The 16,321-nt window shown below is 44.4% G+C and overlaps 1 protein-coding gene across 1 annotated transcript in view; it reads right to left on the bottom strand.

Moving 5' to 3' along the window:
- Positions 1–12,967: 12,967 nt before the first annotated feature.
- The window catches only part of DSCAM (DS cell adhesion molecule), a 491,161-nt gene continuing 487,807 nt past the window's right edge, over positions 12,968–16,321 (bottom strand). Inside the window, exon 33 of the mRNA XM_082014240.1 lies at positions 12,968–15,814. Within this exon, the coding sequence (XP_081870366.1) occupies positions 15,474–15,814 (341 nt within the window). The 3' untranslated portion in view covers positions 12,968–15,473. The remainder of the gene's footprint in view (positions 15,815–16,321) is intronic.

Raw genomic sequence — 16,321 nt, forward strand, 5'->3', positions numbered from 1 at the left:
CTGGCAAAGCAGAATTAATGGGAGCTTTGTCTTGGAAACTGAACTTCACAGCCTGGGCTTTAGGCATACCCTCATTTTGTTTGGTGATCTGGGACTCGTGGTTGCGAAAAATAGAAGTTAAAAGCCTTGCTGACAAAGCTAAAAAGGCTGTGAGCAATTGAATTACACAGCATAGAACAGAAAAATTGGTGCAACATTTGCAGGACTGATATGTTAACTTCTGCTGTCTGTCTTTGCTGCCTTCTCAAATTTTCATCTATTGCCTTTTTAGCTTGCTCTATACAGAAAAGGATTGTATGTAAATGTTTCCCTTAGTCTTTAATGAAATAATTGATGAATATTCAAAATCCCTGGGTTACTGAACTCTTTTCTCCTGAAACCTGTGAACAGTGTGCTTGATGTTTTGATGGGATGCCATTAAGAAGGACCTGGACAAGCCTGAGGAACAGGCCCGTGTGAACCTCATGAGGTTCAACAAGGCCAAGTGCAGGGTATCAATACAGGCTGGGGGGTGAAGGGATGGAGAGCAGCCCTGCCGAGAAGGACTTGGGGGTACTGGGGGATGAAAAGCTGGACATGGGCCGGCAATGTGCACTCGCAGCCCGGAAGGCCAACCGTTATTTTTGTACCAGGAGCTCCCATTTAACTATTTTCCTTCTCCAAAGCACATTTGGCTTTGTGTTAGGTTTCTTCCAGCAGGTATTTTTTCTGACAAACTCTAATAGGACACTTAGGGAAGTCAGTAAGATTTGGGAAACCACTTTGCCCTGTCTGTACTTAAACCAGATCACAGTGATGTTAAATGAACTCCTTTTAATAATTCATTGCAGTAGAATCTGGCTTACTTCTAGCTGGCTCTTACAGAAGAAAAAAGGCGTTCGGCTTTTGAGCTTCATGTTGCAGAGCTGACAAATTGCTCCCAGGCTGCTGTCCAGATGGTCCTCTGAACTGGGCCGCCAGAGGAAATCCCCCACACCTTCCCTCCCCTGTTCTATCGACACCCAGGGTACAATAGCTCCATGCCTTGTGCCAGCAGCCCTGATAATTCGAAAAGGCAATTACCTGTGTATCTTCCATTATAAAAAAAAAAGGGAAGCCTTTCACCTACTGATGGACAGATTTAATTAAGCCTTCTCTCCTCAGTCACCGCCGGCAGCAGCAGATCTCGAGCCCCCACGTACTCACCGAACAGAGGAGCTGTGTTACGCATTGTGGCGTTTGGGATCGTGAGAGGACAAACCGCCCCAACACAACCCAGAAAAGTGACAGTGGTTTTCCACGGGTGGGAAATGGGGGCTGCTTCAGCCCTGGGCAGCATGACGTGTCCACGAGGAAGCTTTGAGAAAGCGGCAGTTTGTGTTCGGCTGTCCTAGCTGTGCCGGGCTAAGGCTACCAGGTGAAACAAGGTTTGCAGGAACAGTACAATTATTTGTTAGTGTACCTGGTATAAAAAGGGGAAGAAAGACAAATTTGGAGTACATGAGCCCTGAAAATGACCTGAGAAAGAACTCATCTGACTGGAAGCACATCTGTTTTTCCAGCCTTTGGTCTAACAAAAGTTACTCCCCATACACTTTACCTCAGTTATGTTTACATATAAAATGTTACCTAATACTTGTATTTGAATTGAAGACACAGTGGTTATATTACAAGCATACATAAGTGCCTGTAACTTAAACAGTGTGTGTTGTACATAAAGATGCAAAACCATGTCTCTATCTATAGACAGAATCCCAGCCCCTGCCCCCCACAAATTATTGGTAGTGTAAATCAATATAATATGTATTGGGCTTGCGTGGCGAGGTTTTGATAACGGGGGACTACTACAGGGGTGGCTTCTGTGAGAAGCTGCCAGCAGCGTCCCCCATGTCCAACAGAGCTGGTGCCAGCCGGCTCCAAGACGGACCCGCCGCTGGCCAAGGCCGAGCCCGTCAGTGATGGCGGCAGCACCTGTGGGAGAACAGCATTAAGAAGCGCGGCTGGGAAACCTCTGGAACTGCAGCCGGAGAGAGGAGCGAGAATGTGTGAGAGAAACAACACCCAGGTCGGTGCAGCAGGAGGGGCAGGAGCTGCTCCAGGCGCCGGAGCAGAGGTTCCCCGGCAGCCCCTGGGGAAGCCCATGGTGAGGCCGGCTGTGCCCCTGCAGCCATGGAGCTCCACGGGGGAGCAGATCTCCACCCGCACCCGGGGAGGGCCCCACGCCGGAGCAGGGGGATGCCCGAAGGAGGCCGTGACCCCATGGGCAGCCCGTGCTGGAGCCGGCTCCTGGCAGGGCCTGTGGCCCCGTGGGGACAGGAGCCCCGGCTGGAGCAGGGGTGCGGGCAGGACTTGTGACCCCGCGGGGGGCCCAGGCTGGAGCCGTCTGTTCCTGAAGGACGGCACCTGTGGGGGGACCCAGGCTGGAGCAGTTTGTGAAGAACCGCAGCCCGTAGGAAGAACCCACATGGAAGAAGTTCGTGGAGGACTGTCTCCCGTGGGAGGGACCCCAGGCTGGAGCAGGGGCAGAGTGTGAGGAGCCCTCCCCCTGAGGGGGAAGGGGTGGCAGAGACAACACGTGATGAACTGACCACAACCTCCATTCCCCGTTCCCCTGCGCTGCTGGTGGGGTGGAGGGACAGAAAATCAGGAGTAAAGTTGAGGTTGGGAAGAAGGGAGGGGTGGGTGGAAGCTGTTTTAAGATTGAGTTTTAATTTCTCATCCTACTCTGATTTGATTAGTAATAAATTAAACTAATTTCCTCAAGCAAAGTCTGTTTTTGCCCATGAGGTAATTGGTGACTGATCTCTCCCTGTCCTTATCCCAGCCCAGGAGCCTTTCATTATATTTTCCTCCCCTGCCCAGCTGAGGAGGGGAGTGATGGAGCGGCTTTGGTGGGCACCTGGTGTCCAACCAGGGTCAACCCACCACAAATGTCATCAGCTGAAAAAGGAGTGGTGTTCAAATTTACTAGCTGGGGATGCAGCCTGTAGCATGAGTTCCCATTATATGGGACCCAGGGAAGGGAAGCAGGGATCGATCTCTGCCGGAGCAGTTTGGTGAAAGAGCCTTCTTGCAGAAGTTGTAGCTTCTTTGGTGGTTAACTTTAGGACCAACAAGCTCTGAGTAGCCCCCCAAAAGTGTAATGACAATTAAAAAAGTTTTCATAAAACACGGAAATCAGTGTCAGTGAGGATTAGTCTCATGGGATATTCTCTCATGATGTGCAGTCAAATAGCTTTAAAGGTATACCTAACACCCTTATTTTTATAGCCATATTGCTCTTGTATTTGTCAGTCAGGAGCTGGTTTTTGCCATCTGACAAACGCTGTCTGGATTGACTGGGGTCAAATTCAGCATTCAGAAGCACTTATGAGCAGCCACTTGAACACTGCCCAGGTCTCAGAGGTAGCCAAGAAGAGAAAACAGAGGACTTCAGTAAACAGTCATTTGGATTACACTTTGGCTTCAATTTGTCAGCTGCATCACCACCAGCAAGAAAAGAGAAATGGAAATGTCAGAAAAGATCATAACCTTTAAAACTTATGTGTCTTTTCAAAAAAAAGACCCCAAAGCCAGCGCAAAACCATGTGCATGTACCAGCCTGCAGCAGTGTTTTCAGCCTTCATTGACTTCACCATTGCAGCCTGCAGTGCTGCTGCTCCGTACCTGACCTCGGGAGCCTGTGTGTGCAGGGCGGCATCGGTCACTGCTCCTGGAGTGACCCCAGAAGGGACCAGCGGGTCCCACCAGGAGCAGGCATTTGCACCACTGCCCTCACCACTATCTCTGGAGCCCGGTACACAGGAAAACCCACCCACAGCCTACCCCAAACCCGTCAGCTAACAGCATGATCACACCACCAATTTTTAATGATAGAAGTGCACCATAAATATAGTTTATGGCTAAACCATGACAGTGTCTTGGAATAGAAACCTACTGACATACTGGACATATTTAGGCAGCATAAGAAATTACCTGCATAAGGAAAATAATGTCTATAGAATCATGTAGTAAATACTGTAATAGAAAAAGAGGGATAAAGAGCAAACTTGTGCTAAAAGTATAGGAAATATTTGATTTTTTTATAAATCAGTCAACTTTGCAATTTTTTCTCCAGAGTAACATACTTTGTTATAAGTATTGTCTTTTTAATTTTCTTTTTTTTTTTTTTAAACAGATGTGTGTATATATATATGTATTGATTCAGCAGACATTTTCAAGCACTCTGGGGCATGTTGAGATTTAATTGACATCCTTCATTGTAAACCTGTAAAGGATTTTTTTTTTTAAATTAACTCTTCTTCAGACAGAATATATTTAGGTTTGGACCCAAGAATATCCTGCTGGTCAAAAAAATCAGCTATAAAAGTTATCTGAAAGACATTAAGATACTATAGATGGCCTTTTCAAACCAGATCATTAGTTAGCAAAACATCAGAAAGTTTCTGCATACTATATCACATCAGAAATAACTAGGCTGCAAAGCCAACCATCTGAAGTTGGAAATGCTGGAATTAGATACCCCTGCAGTACTGTTACTCGCTCTTCCTTCCATGATAAAATGTGTTATGACACAGGTTTTGGCTTCATAAACCTATATCCCCCACCTCCCCAGCCCTCTCCTATTTCTGTGAATGGGAAATTACTCCTTATTTTCTTTTATACTAGCTGTATTTTATTTAGAACTCGCTGTTCAGAGGCTGAACTGAACATAAAATTGTTCACTGGCTCCCTGGAGATTTCATGATTGTAATTTCATTTCATGGACACTGTCACCAGTATCCAGGTGCTCCACAAACATTTCTGAGTTTCTCTGTACAAGGTCACCATGAGATGAGGTAAAAATTACCCGCACCCTTTATTGGAGGAAACTAAGGTATAGGGAGCTGGAGGCCAAACTTTCACCTGATTTTTGGGACCTCACATTATGGCCATATTTGGAACATATAGCATTATATATATGCAAAGCTGAGGTGAAACTCGGTAAGTGGCTGGATAGTAGCACGTGCTAAACCCAAAGCCAGAAGTTTCCCTGTGATGCCCAGCAAGGTGTGCAACTGAAGAACCAGGGAAAAGCGATTTCTATTTCAAATGCTAAAGTGTTTGTATTCTTCACAAGAGTCAGGAGAGAAAAATTTCAGTGATTTACTATTAACAACAAAGAGGAAAGAGGGTCCTTACAGCTGAGGCACTCCAGGTGCAATTCTGCTCCTACGGAAATTCTGTTTTGAAATCACAGAATAATTTATTCCAGAGGAGACCTCAGGGATTATCCCTCCCCTGCGCAGAGCAGGGCCAGCACAGCTCAAGTCACTCAGGTCTTGTCTGCTCATATTTCCATCAAGGATGGAAACCCCACAACTTCTCTGGGCAACCTGCCATCGAGCTCGGTTGAGCAGAATCAAGCCCTGCATGAAAACCAATGAAGACTGAAGTCTTGTGTCTACAGAATTACCTTGAAGAAAGCATCTGGTCCCTGCAGCCTTCCTTTCCTCATAGGTATGATGGGGGCGGGGGGGCAGATAAAACATTCAGGCTTCTTAGTTATTTGGTTATACACCTGATATATGCTGTAGAAGTGCCAACAAAAGACTATACCAGCAGCTTTGCCCCCATGAGGTACACAGCTCCGGAGTCGTTAGTACTAGAAATGTTGCTGTACCCTATTCTGAGGGGAGCGCCCTATATTCTTAGGGCAAATAAGATTAAATTTAAAGCTCAGAGGCATCTGACCTTAATATTCTGCCATCTTTGAGGCGACATCATGTCACTGTCAGAATCACAATAATATTTGACACTGTCACTGTTACTAAACGCTGCAGTTTTCAGTTTTGATTAAAACTGCAGAAGATAGAAACTCTACTGTCAAGCATCATCTTGACACAGACATCAGCTGTGTATAACTTTGTCTACACGACAAGACCTGACGAATTTAAAGTTTTGGCAAATTTTGCCAAGGTCTTAGCTCTTGATCTCTGTCATTTTTCTTCTGCAAGTGGACCACTTAATTTCTTTATTACACACTTACATGCCTACTTCTCTGATCCTAAATCCTACTAAAGTCTTTGTGACTTCAGTGACTGGAAAAACAGGAAAGATTTTGTCCTGTCAGACCTGAGTGTGTATTTTACTGGGATTATGCAGATTTTGGAGATGAGTTTCTGTTATTGAACAATGTAAGAAACAAATCAATATATTGTTACATAAATGGGCAAGACTTGCTCTTTTCTCATGTGATCCAGGTTAATGTTCTTTATTGAGCTCTAAAGACTGCTTCAGAGCTCATGTGCTGGAAAGCATTTTATTCACATACAGGTAACATGCTATTTTTCTTCAGGAACTGTGGTCTTTGTTAGTCTGTTTGGAAGTTGCCCCAGGGTCTGGGATATACCCCAGTTTCCATGGATCTTGAGCTTTCTGATAAGTTCAAACATGTCAGCACCATCTGATTGCTCTATTGGTTCAGCTGCCTGGTCAGTTGAGCAATCGCTAATTTGCATGGCAAAATTTCAAGCCTCTTTCAGGACCAGCACACAAAAGTGCTGCATGGGAACCCTCACTGATGTGCTAGGCAGGTTGTTTTTACTCTAGGCTAATTTCATCAAGCCCGCTGAGACCCAGTCCTTGTCTGTCCTTGTCCAGCCTTGTCCTGGCTGCTCTGTTTTTCAGAGAATGCAGCATGGAGAAAACATGTCAGTGTGATAATCATTGGATGTGGCCAAAACCACTTTCCACTCTTCAGATAATGTGAATGTTTTCATTTCCCTCTCAGGGCAGAGAATGGAAATGTGTAGCTTCAGAATGGAAATTCTGAAAGTTGCCTTTATTTTATAAAAAAAAAAAGAAAAATCAAAAGGTTTCCTTTCTGTTTTCAGCCTGTTGTGGCTTGTAGATGGTGGCTTGGGCTGCTTCCAGGCAATTGAGGGAAGCTGCCAAGGTCACCAAAAGGGTCGGGATCTGTCCTGCTGTTGGGAAGAGACTCTCGAAGCTCCACGTAGAAGCTGAAGCCCCACAAACCTCTGCTAGACCCTGAATTTAGGAGAAAGAGGCTACTGACAGGCAGATGCCATGGTATGCCCAGGCCTGATTTAGTAGATGGTTTGTTGGCCTCAGAGCCTCATTTATCCAGGGCCAACTGATTGAATTGGCAGGAGACCAGGCTGTTTTTATGCTGGATGTTACTGAAAATGATTCACTGTCATGAAAGTCTTGGGTCCGCTAAGTGGTCTTTTCCAGTGAGAACCCTAACCATCAGACTATGCTGAAACAAGTCTGTTGAGAATAAGCATAATTAGTAGCAGTAGCCTTTTGAACAAACATATTCTTCATGACATTGTCAGCTTTGGCATAAAGCTTTCTGCATGTTCCTGAGGAGACAAACCCTGACCATCTCCATATCTGTTCTGGGTGTCACCTATGGAAATGGATGTGGTTTTTCTGTGCTGTGTTAGGAGGGGATGGGACAGTACTGAATACAGCTCCCAGGGACCTCCTGTGTGCATGTGTCTGAAAAGTGGTTCAGAGCTGTAAAGGGGGATCATCAGCTTGCTGTACTTGCAGGGTTGATGCAGGGCACTTTCTTGCACTCAGACTTCATCCAGTTCTTTTTATTTTTCTTCTAGTCCTACTCAGTGTAAGTGACACCCTTCACCTTGACCTGAGCATTTGCCCCTAAAAGTCTCTGACTTGTATTCTTGTGCTGAATGGATTAAGAAGCTCAACTTCCTGCTGTGAGGAGTGAAGAATAAAATGTGAGGTTATAAAAATAACCAGGAGATATTGTCTCCTGGGTAGGACAACATTTGCTAAAGGCTGGGACATAAAAAGTTAAGATCTGCCTATGCACCCACATGCAGCTAAGGCAAACGCTCGAGAGTGATGTGACTGGAAGTGACTGCTGTGGTTGCATGGTGCTACAGCATCTTCACTGCTCCCTTCCACAAAGTGCGACGCAGTGGTGGTGGAAGGGTTGTGATGATGGCTTTCGCGTCGATCGTGACATTCTCTGTGCAGATGACGAAGAGTGTGTGTGCGTGTGGGTACGTGCATGCGCATCTGCATGCTGTAATCGCAGATAAGCTACACATGGCACAGGTGGCAGCTGGCTCTGTAATGCCAGATTGACCATAAATAATCTGCAATCCCATCCGTTCCCAGTGCACCAACTCCCTCTGTTTGGTCTGGCAAACCATGTCCAGCTATGCTGCACTCCTGCCCTGGGCCAGTGAAGAGTAGCCGAAATCCCAAACATGCCCTGCAAGTCGCAAGCTGCCCACGGGAGCAAATGCACAATCAGGTGGTCACGTCTTCTCTTTTTTAGCCGCTAAACCCCTAGTCTTCCTCAAATGAAGGAAACTATCTTCACCCCATCTCTTGAGCTTTGTCTTGGCTCTATTTGAAATGACGGGAGAACTGCAGACTTATTTTTAACAGCAGCTCATCAATTCCATGTTGCCTATTGCTTTGGTTCACGGTTTCTCTACCTGGGGTGATTTTGCTTATAAATACTGTAAAGGGTTCACCTTCAAGGATGATGATTTAATTAGAAGTGCAAAGAGCTATGGCCCAACATATCAGAGACTAATGAACGAGCTTTTGTGGTTGGTGGAGAGCAGCTTGCCTAGGTATCCATTTCATTTCTGTACATGTAAGATGAAATGCAACTGAAGTTGTCGCCATTTTAAAAGGAAAATCTTATTAAAGTTCAGGAAAGGATAGCAGAATAAAATAAATGGCTTTTGGTGTTTAATCTGTTTTTATGCGGGTTCAGGTGTGATTATGCAATCTGCTATGAACTTTAATTAAGCTTTCCCTTTGCTCCTGACCTTGGGGCTTAAATATAATTTGTTCTATAAGGAAAAGACAGATGGTACGAGCTCAGTGTTTTAAAGTTCAAATTGATTTAGGTTACATTTAATTTAAATTTCCTTATGGAAGCATATAATTTTACTAAGACTAATGTTGGAACAATTACACAGAAGTGGAGAAGCTGGGCCAGAGCCTTACAGCCCTCTGATGCTTTACTTCATGACCCAAAGTATCCCTGCCTTGTACTTTTGGGATAATGTTATTTAAATGCGACGGAGTCCCAATAAGCTCCCACTTCCCCGCAGGTCTCTGGCTGCCCAGACAGACAGGAGGTGACAGTCGGACATCAGGCACCAGCGTGCTGGTGTGCAACGGCACGGATGGGCTCCAGCAGACCTGCCCCCACCTGGGAACAGAGGTGAGGTCTCGAACACTACAAGCCTGCTTATCCTCCCCAGTACAACAGGAGCTCTCTTCGCCTGGGGCGATGCACGGTCCCCAGGAGGGCTGGGAGCTGCAGCCCCGGGTAAGGCAGGCGTGCTGGGTACCCTGGGCAGGGCAGCCGTTCGATTTCAAGCCTCTGGACTGAGCCTTACCCATCAGAGCTGAGCTGTCTGTCCTCGAGGGTCTGAGATGTTTGGGAATGGTGTGCACAGGGGCCTGCCTTGTTCAGAGGGGACCCCCTGGTCCCACTTTTCTGGCTTTGCAGAAAGAGGGTGGTGGCCACCCCAGGAAAGGGCACATCCCATGGGGGTGCAAGAGCTCAGCGTGGGGCAGCAGCAGTGGCCGGGGCAGCATGGGAACCACAGCATGGGAGGGGCTGGAAGATGCCAGAGATGCTGCCAGCGGAGATGAAGGGAAGGAGATGTTCCCTAGGCTCTAGAGGAAGCTGCACTGAGTTTCTGCAACCTCAAAATTTCTGAAAATCAAGGGCAGGACAGGGCAGGAGGAAAGGAGATAGCCTGTGAGGGGATGGGAGGAGAGAGGTTTTTCAAGCTCTCTGTGAACCTGGTGTTCTTTCCTTAGGGAAAAGCTGCAGGATTGTCCATAGCCAGGCTCTAGCTGGTGGAAGATCTATCACAATATGTGTTTTGATGCGTGCTTGCTATTTCCAAGCCGCCGGCAGCAGTGCTCCCTTCCCTCCTCATACCACGCAAGGCATTGCACTACAAATAGCACTGAAACCACTGCTTTCTCTATTAAACTGTTGAATCAGGTTAAGTTTGTTGTTCCACCAGGACTGGAACTGTTAAAAAAAGCATACTGGAAAAGCTTTACATGCAAAGTTGTAGCTTAAATTATCTTCCAAATATCATAAAAGATTCCAAAATTGTATTATTGTATGTTACAGTTTTGATTACAAGTTTCCTTAATGACTGCATTTCTCAGGGTTTTTCACCTTGTTTTCCCATAGTGTTGTGAATTTCTCTAGTATCTCATGATTACGTGATGTCCTTTTCTGAAACACCTATCTTACTTGCTTTCAATTAAATAAGAGTCCAAAGGTTTGAACTGTGGGGGATGGAGGGTGGTAGGCTTTCTGACAGACTCAGAGAATGAAAACTTGGCACTTTCAGTGTAAAACCAGTAACTTCAACAACTGATCTCAAAGCAAATTTTTTTTTTGTTTCAGTAATCTGAGAAATTGGTTTTGGCATTACTCTTCCATGGGCAAGGTAGAGATCAGTTTCTTTCACGCTTGTTCCCAGAGATTTCAAAACCTTATATATGTATGCATTTCCCAATTAAAAAAACAAAAACAACTCACTGGCTAGAAATTCTGTGTGTTTGTTTCCTGTCCAGCAGCATCAGAACAAATACCTGCAGCAGCCTTCCTCCTGACAAGCACATTGCAGAGAAACGACTCTTCATTTCAACCTCAAATGATTGCTCCAACGGGCGGGAGAGCTGAGAGCTGCCCCCACCTCTGGCCACCTCCGTGCTCAGGGTCATCCCTGGCGCTTGTCCCCTTGCCTACTCTCAGACCTGAAAATTACTGAACACCTTCAGCGGGTGCCTGCGAGGGGTGAAATCATTCACCTCAGAGGGCAGAGGTGCTTAAGGCAGAGCCAGGAGGAGCCTGCTGCGGGATGGGGAGCCGGCACACCAAAGCTCCCGTGCCAAGGACCTGCTGGCAAGTTTGCAGGGCCCTTGGCAACCCTGAGACTAGTTACTGACCCCTTTTGTGTCAGGCCTAGCACCTTCCTGCCCTGAAATCCTGAAGCAAAGGAGCGTAACATTCATCATAAAAAAAGGAGGAATAGTTCAGAAAGTATAAAACCCCAGGGAAGTGCACTGTATGGCCGCCAGCAGTGTTAGCGGTGTGTGCTGGGCTGGTGCACTTCCTAGAGAGGCATTTTCTTTCTGGGGAGATGGTGAGGTTCCCCTTGGGAGGCTCAGGCAAGCCCAGAGAAAATTAATGGTGAAAAGCACTCTCTTTTCCCTGCTGGAATGCCTCATAGTCGACGGTGAGAGGCCATTAAGCAACCGCTGTGACCTAAAATAACCTGCCTAACACTAAAACTATGAACGGGCTGTCCAAATGGTATGCTTATTTTCCTTTTTACTTCAGTTCTCTTTTTAAAGAGAGCTCCCTTCTCTACGAGAGCTTTTCAGCCTACTCAGGAAAATGATGTGCTGGAGGAGTTTGCCTTTCCAGCTGCCCCCTTTATCCCATCTCCTCACCCTTCATGTCTTCAAACCCCCAAGCCCAACCAACCACAAAAACCTTCTTCATACATACCTGGCTGTGCAGGCAAAGGAGGTTGGGTGTCAAAGTCTGAGATATTTACCCCAAATTATGCAATATAAGGAACCAGAGAACTATTGCCATTCACCCACCTGCAAGCCAGGGGTGGGTATCATCCCCCCACCTGCCTAGGAAAGTGGAAAACCCAGTTGTACAAAGCTCCTCTGGACTCCCCGCTTGCCCCAAAGACTAGCCCAGGGTTGCTTTTCTTTGTTTTTCAACTATGTTATTTGGTGTAATAATACCTGACCTTGCTTGTAACTCTTAACTCCTCTTAGCTACGGTAACACTGCTATGGGACTCACCTGGTTAAAAAAATAATTGACCAAAAGAAAACTTTTAAATGATCAAATTTTTTTTGGTTCTGAATAAGAAAAGCAAGCCTTTTCTCCCTAAAAATCGGGAGAAGGAAAAACTGTACTGAGTTTAATGTAATTGTGTTAATCAGACAATTTAAACAAAACAGTAATGGAATAAAGAAGGATAAAAGGGTTCTTAGAAAAGTGAGGGAGTGCTAACTCATTTGAGACAAAAGGGAGAGTTAATTACTATCTGTGAATCATTAACGGGTTAGATGAGGTTGCGGCATGGGGAAAAGTATAATGTGAAAAAGAATGAGTCTCCCTAAGGAGGTATGAATTTTAGTAGACAAAAGACAGGGAAGAACTTTAGCTCTTAAATTCATTTTTTGAAGTAACATCCCCTATCACCCTCAAGACTAAGATGGAGTCGCGGTTCTGTGCAAGGTGTGCTTGCTTGGTCCCTAGATGTTCCGGTACTTTAGGGAGTGTCTTTTGAGATAGTGTGCTGGTACCAACTGTCTTTTTCACTTCAAGTGAGTATTTCCCAAGAGGGTGTTTGATGCAATGGGGAAGTAGATCACACGGCGGAATACAGACTTAAAGGATCCATGGATTTTGATGGTTCTGTTACAGGGAAATGTTTAAAATAATGCTGGTAGGGACACATCAACATGTTTTCTCTTATCTTGGTCCTACAAAACTGCAGGGACTTGAGTGATCCCAGCTGTACTGATCTGAGAAAAGAGATTACTTCTACCTCCAAACCTTGGCTAGATGAGAGTAGGACAGACATTTCCTTAAAGCTTCTGTTATATGTTTAACTAGCTCTACAGCTCCAGTGATGTTTGGAAAATTAAAAGCCAACAAAACCCCCAAGCCAAGGGGACCGTACACATGTTTACAGTTACGCGTGCCGAAGAGCTAGTTGGGTCCAGGGCATGGAGCCAGGCATCCTGCAGGTCTGAGCCTCCATGTGCTAAACAACAGCCAATTCCACTCTGATTTTAACCAGCAGGAGACTTGCCATGAATTTCTTTGAATATGGAGCCCCCAAAAGGCATCTTCACTTTATAAGGAGGTTGAATATTAACAGGCATATTGAATACAGATGAGGAGGAAGTCTCGTTAAGTCAAGGACAGCTGGGACTTTCCAGATTGTCAGCCAAATGTAGATTTAGGGGGATGTTAGGGTATTTCCATTATCAACAGTCACCAGGAACTTAAAACATGAATATTTCCTCCCTCCATCTCATGCTCATTCTTGTCTGTCACTGAAGGCAGGTTTTGGTAGGGAGTGCTGCCATGGGACCTGCCATCCATGTGCTGGAGGGCAGCAAAGAACCGTGGGAATGGATCAAGCCTATTTTGCCCAAAAGGTTTTGGCCATTTTTCAAAGGACAAGAAGGAAGCTTGAATGGAAGATGAAAGTGTCCTGAGACTCAAAAGTCCTGAATGCTACTGAGAAAATCAATTTTTATTTGTAAACACAGTACTCATGTCCCATCCAGCTCAAGCTGAGCATACTGATTCTCACTGACTCTTGTGAGAATCAGAAAGAACTGGATTGTCCAAAAATGAAATCTCCAATAAAAGCTGAGGGTTTTGTAGATTTTTTCATAGCAAATAATACAAGAAATTCCTTTCTGCATGTTTAAATTAGGTTTCTATTTGCAGAATATTTCTATATAGAAAAAAACCCAAAGCAAATAAATAATTTAATCATTTTTCAACACATTTTTTTTTCATTCTGTTTGAAAATACTTAAGAGATATTTTTTTTTTTTATTATTTTTTTACAGAGGCAAAAGGTTGGGGTTTTTTTGTTTCTTTTATGTTTTGGGTTCTTGGTTGTTTTTTTTTTTAATGTGCTTTACCAACATATTGGTCAAATAGGCAGACTAGATAGGTAATAGTTCCTTATCTGAGTGACATTTCAGCACTTCTCTGTAGGTTTGTAAGAAGTACATACCTTAAGGGTGTCTTCATTTGGCTGCTTCTGTAGGACTTTCCAGGACTTTAGCACTTGGGCTTGACTGACAGAGCTAAGGATGAAAGTGCAACTTGATTCATTTCAAGATACGTATGTACTTTGCTAACTTAGTGCCATTGTAACCACATAATTACATTAATAATAGCAATGAAACAATTATACATAATGGCATTTTTCTATTTTTAAACAATTTGAACTGAGCATGGTGCAGAAATGTTTGCATTAGCAGTGCCTACACTGTCACCAGCCAGGGAAGCTGCAGGAGGTTCTCAGCCTGCTCAAGATTACTGAGTTTTATTGCTTTCAGACCCCAGGTAATATTTCCAGCCAGCGCTGAACAGCATGTTCACGATAGCACTAGTCTGGGATACTCTGCACCGTGTTCTCCTGGTCAGGGCACACAAAAGTGGCCAGAACATACACGAGGAGGCACTTAGCGAGGCGGCTCAAATGCTGTTGTGTCAAACCCACCAACTGTAGTATTCAATTATTTATGCTTTGTATAAAGCAAGCAATATCACTTCTCGTGTAATCGAAAGATGCAACAAACTAATATGAACTGACAGCTCCTCTGTGAAAAGATTTTTTCCTCTAAATAAAGCTGCGTTGATCTTAGACCTGGAATAACTTTTCCCTCCCCTTTCTCCTATTACAGGAAAAACTGGGGGTTTTTTCTCCAGTAAGAGACTAACTTCTGTGAGTGCAGCTCCCAAATGGACTAAAGATCCATTCCTAGGGACTAAGTAATGTAACATCAACACATTTCTTCTCATCCAAAAAATACTGAAGCCGAACGAAAGCCTCCCAATGGCAGATGAAGCAAATGCAGAGAGTCCCAGGTGAGTTTGATTCAGAGCACTAGGGACTTGCGCTGTTCTGGCTCTCAACTCCATTTTTTTCCAGAGGTAGGACCCCCGCTCTCCTTTTCTGACTAAGGTACAAGAAGACATTGTTCAGAGTACGGTACTGACATGGCTATTACACTTCGGGAAAACTAAGTACCAGCGGAAGGCGATGGAAGCAGACATCACAAATAAAGGCAGAAGACCCTTTTATTTCGCATAGACAAAATGCAAAGAGTGTCTCATTAAATTAATATTAAAAAAAAAAAACAAACAGGTCAATCCCCTCACTCCACTGACATCACTCATCCTAATTAACAACAAAAAAAGAACAATCAAGGACCCATTTTCTAATTAAAAAAAAAGTGCAAACATGACAAAAGACTTTTTGTTTTTCCAAATCAATGTTCCTGTTGAATTCACAAATAGGGTGATTTTTTTTTTTTGTGATTTTTTCCTTCTAAATCTTGTATGATGGAACTTCCCATTAAAATGTTTTAGTTAAGTCTCCATGCACTTTGTAGAAAATCAGTAAAAACACAAACGTTTGTGAAGATCAGAAAACTGGACTCTTTTTCCCAAAAATTCAGATGTCCAGTCAGATGAAGCTCACACTCAGACAGAAAAAAAGCAAGAGAGTCTTTGCACTGTCTGTCGTTCATAGTATTATTTTTTTTTTTGTCAAATAGTTTGGCAATCTTCTTTAATTATAAATATTGGAATTCAATAAAAAAAAGGTAGCTTTCATTGGATTTTTTTTTCAGTGTAAATATTTACAGCCACTGTCCAGCCATGCTCTTTTTGTTATACCAGGGTGTAAGATTTTGCGTAGGGATTGTTGCCTTTCAAGTGGCCCCGGGAGTCCAGCAGGGATTCTTGGGAGCTGCTCATTTTTGCAGCCTGTCCTAGCTCAGCACCTTCTCGCTGAGGTAACGTTGCCACGGCACCAGGTTGCCATGACTGTACTTCTCTCGTGGATGATGTCTCCATGGGTATCGGCTCCAGGACGGTGGGGCGCTTCAAGGTTCGGCTTTTCTGCGGCTCCAAGCAGGCTTGCCCCAAACCCAGGTCTCTGCTCGTGCCCTGCACGCCACGGTTTAATAAAAAGTCCATCCTAAGGTAGGGTGGCAAATGCATGAGATCACCTGGGGAGGCAAAAGCGAAAAACAACTCCTTACTTAGCGTCATGCGCTGTGTTACGCTCACCTATCGGCTGGGGGATTTGGCTACCAAGGCGGATTACCTGTAATCAATCCAGCTGCAGTGTTTAGAATTGATATATTGTTTGTTGGCCATTTGATACACTATGATCTTACAGAACCAAGGGTCAACAAACTCCTTTTGGGCAGATCCCTAAGAATCCACTGTTAGTATTTGTTTTCATAACAGACTGACTACAATGCGAAGTGTAACATCTTTTATATGCACGCACAGCATGAAGAAGATAAACTGAAAAGCCCAGGAAGTTTTTCTCAAAATCCTAAAAGGAAAGGTCTTGGTTTTCATTTGTCAAAACTTGGAAAATGTGGAGGCTCAGTAGATTTCCATTTCTTACTTTGCATTTTAAATTAAAACCTACACAATTACAATTCCTGACCCCCAATCTAGAGTAAGAATGAGTTATTTAAAACGGATGCATGTGTGTTACGGCT

This window comes from Phaethon aethereus (assembly GCF_964289735.1).
Source record: "Phaethon aethereus genome assembly, chromosome: 1".
Classification (NCBI taxonomy): Eukaryota; Metazoa; Chordata; class Aves; order Phaethontiformes; family Phaethontidae; genus Phaethon; species Phaethon aethereus.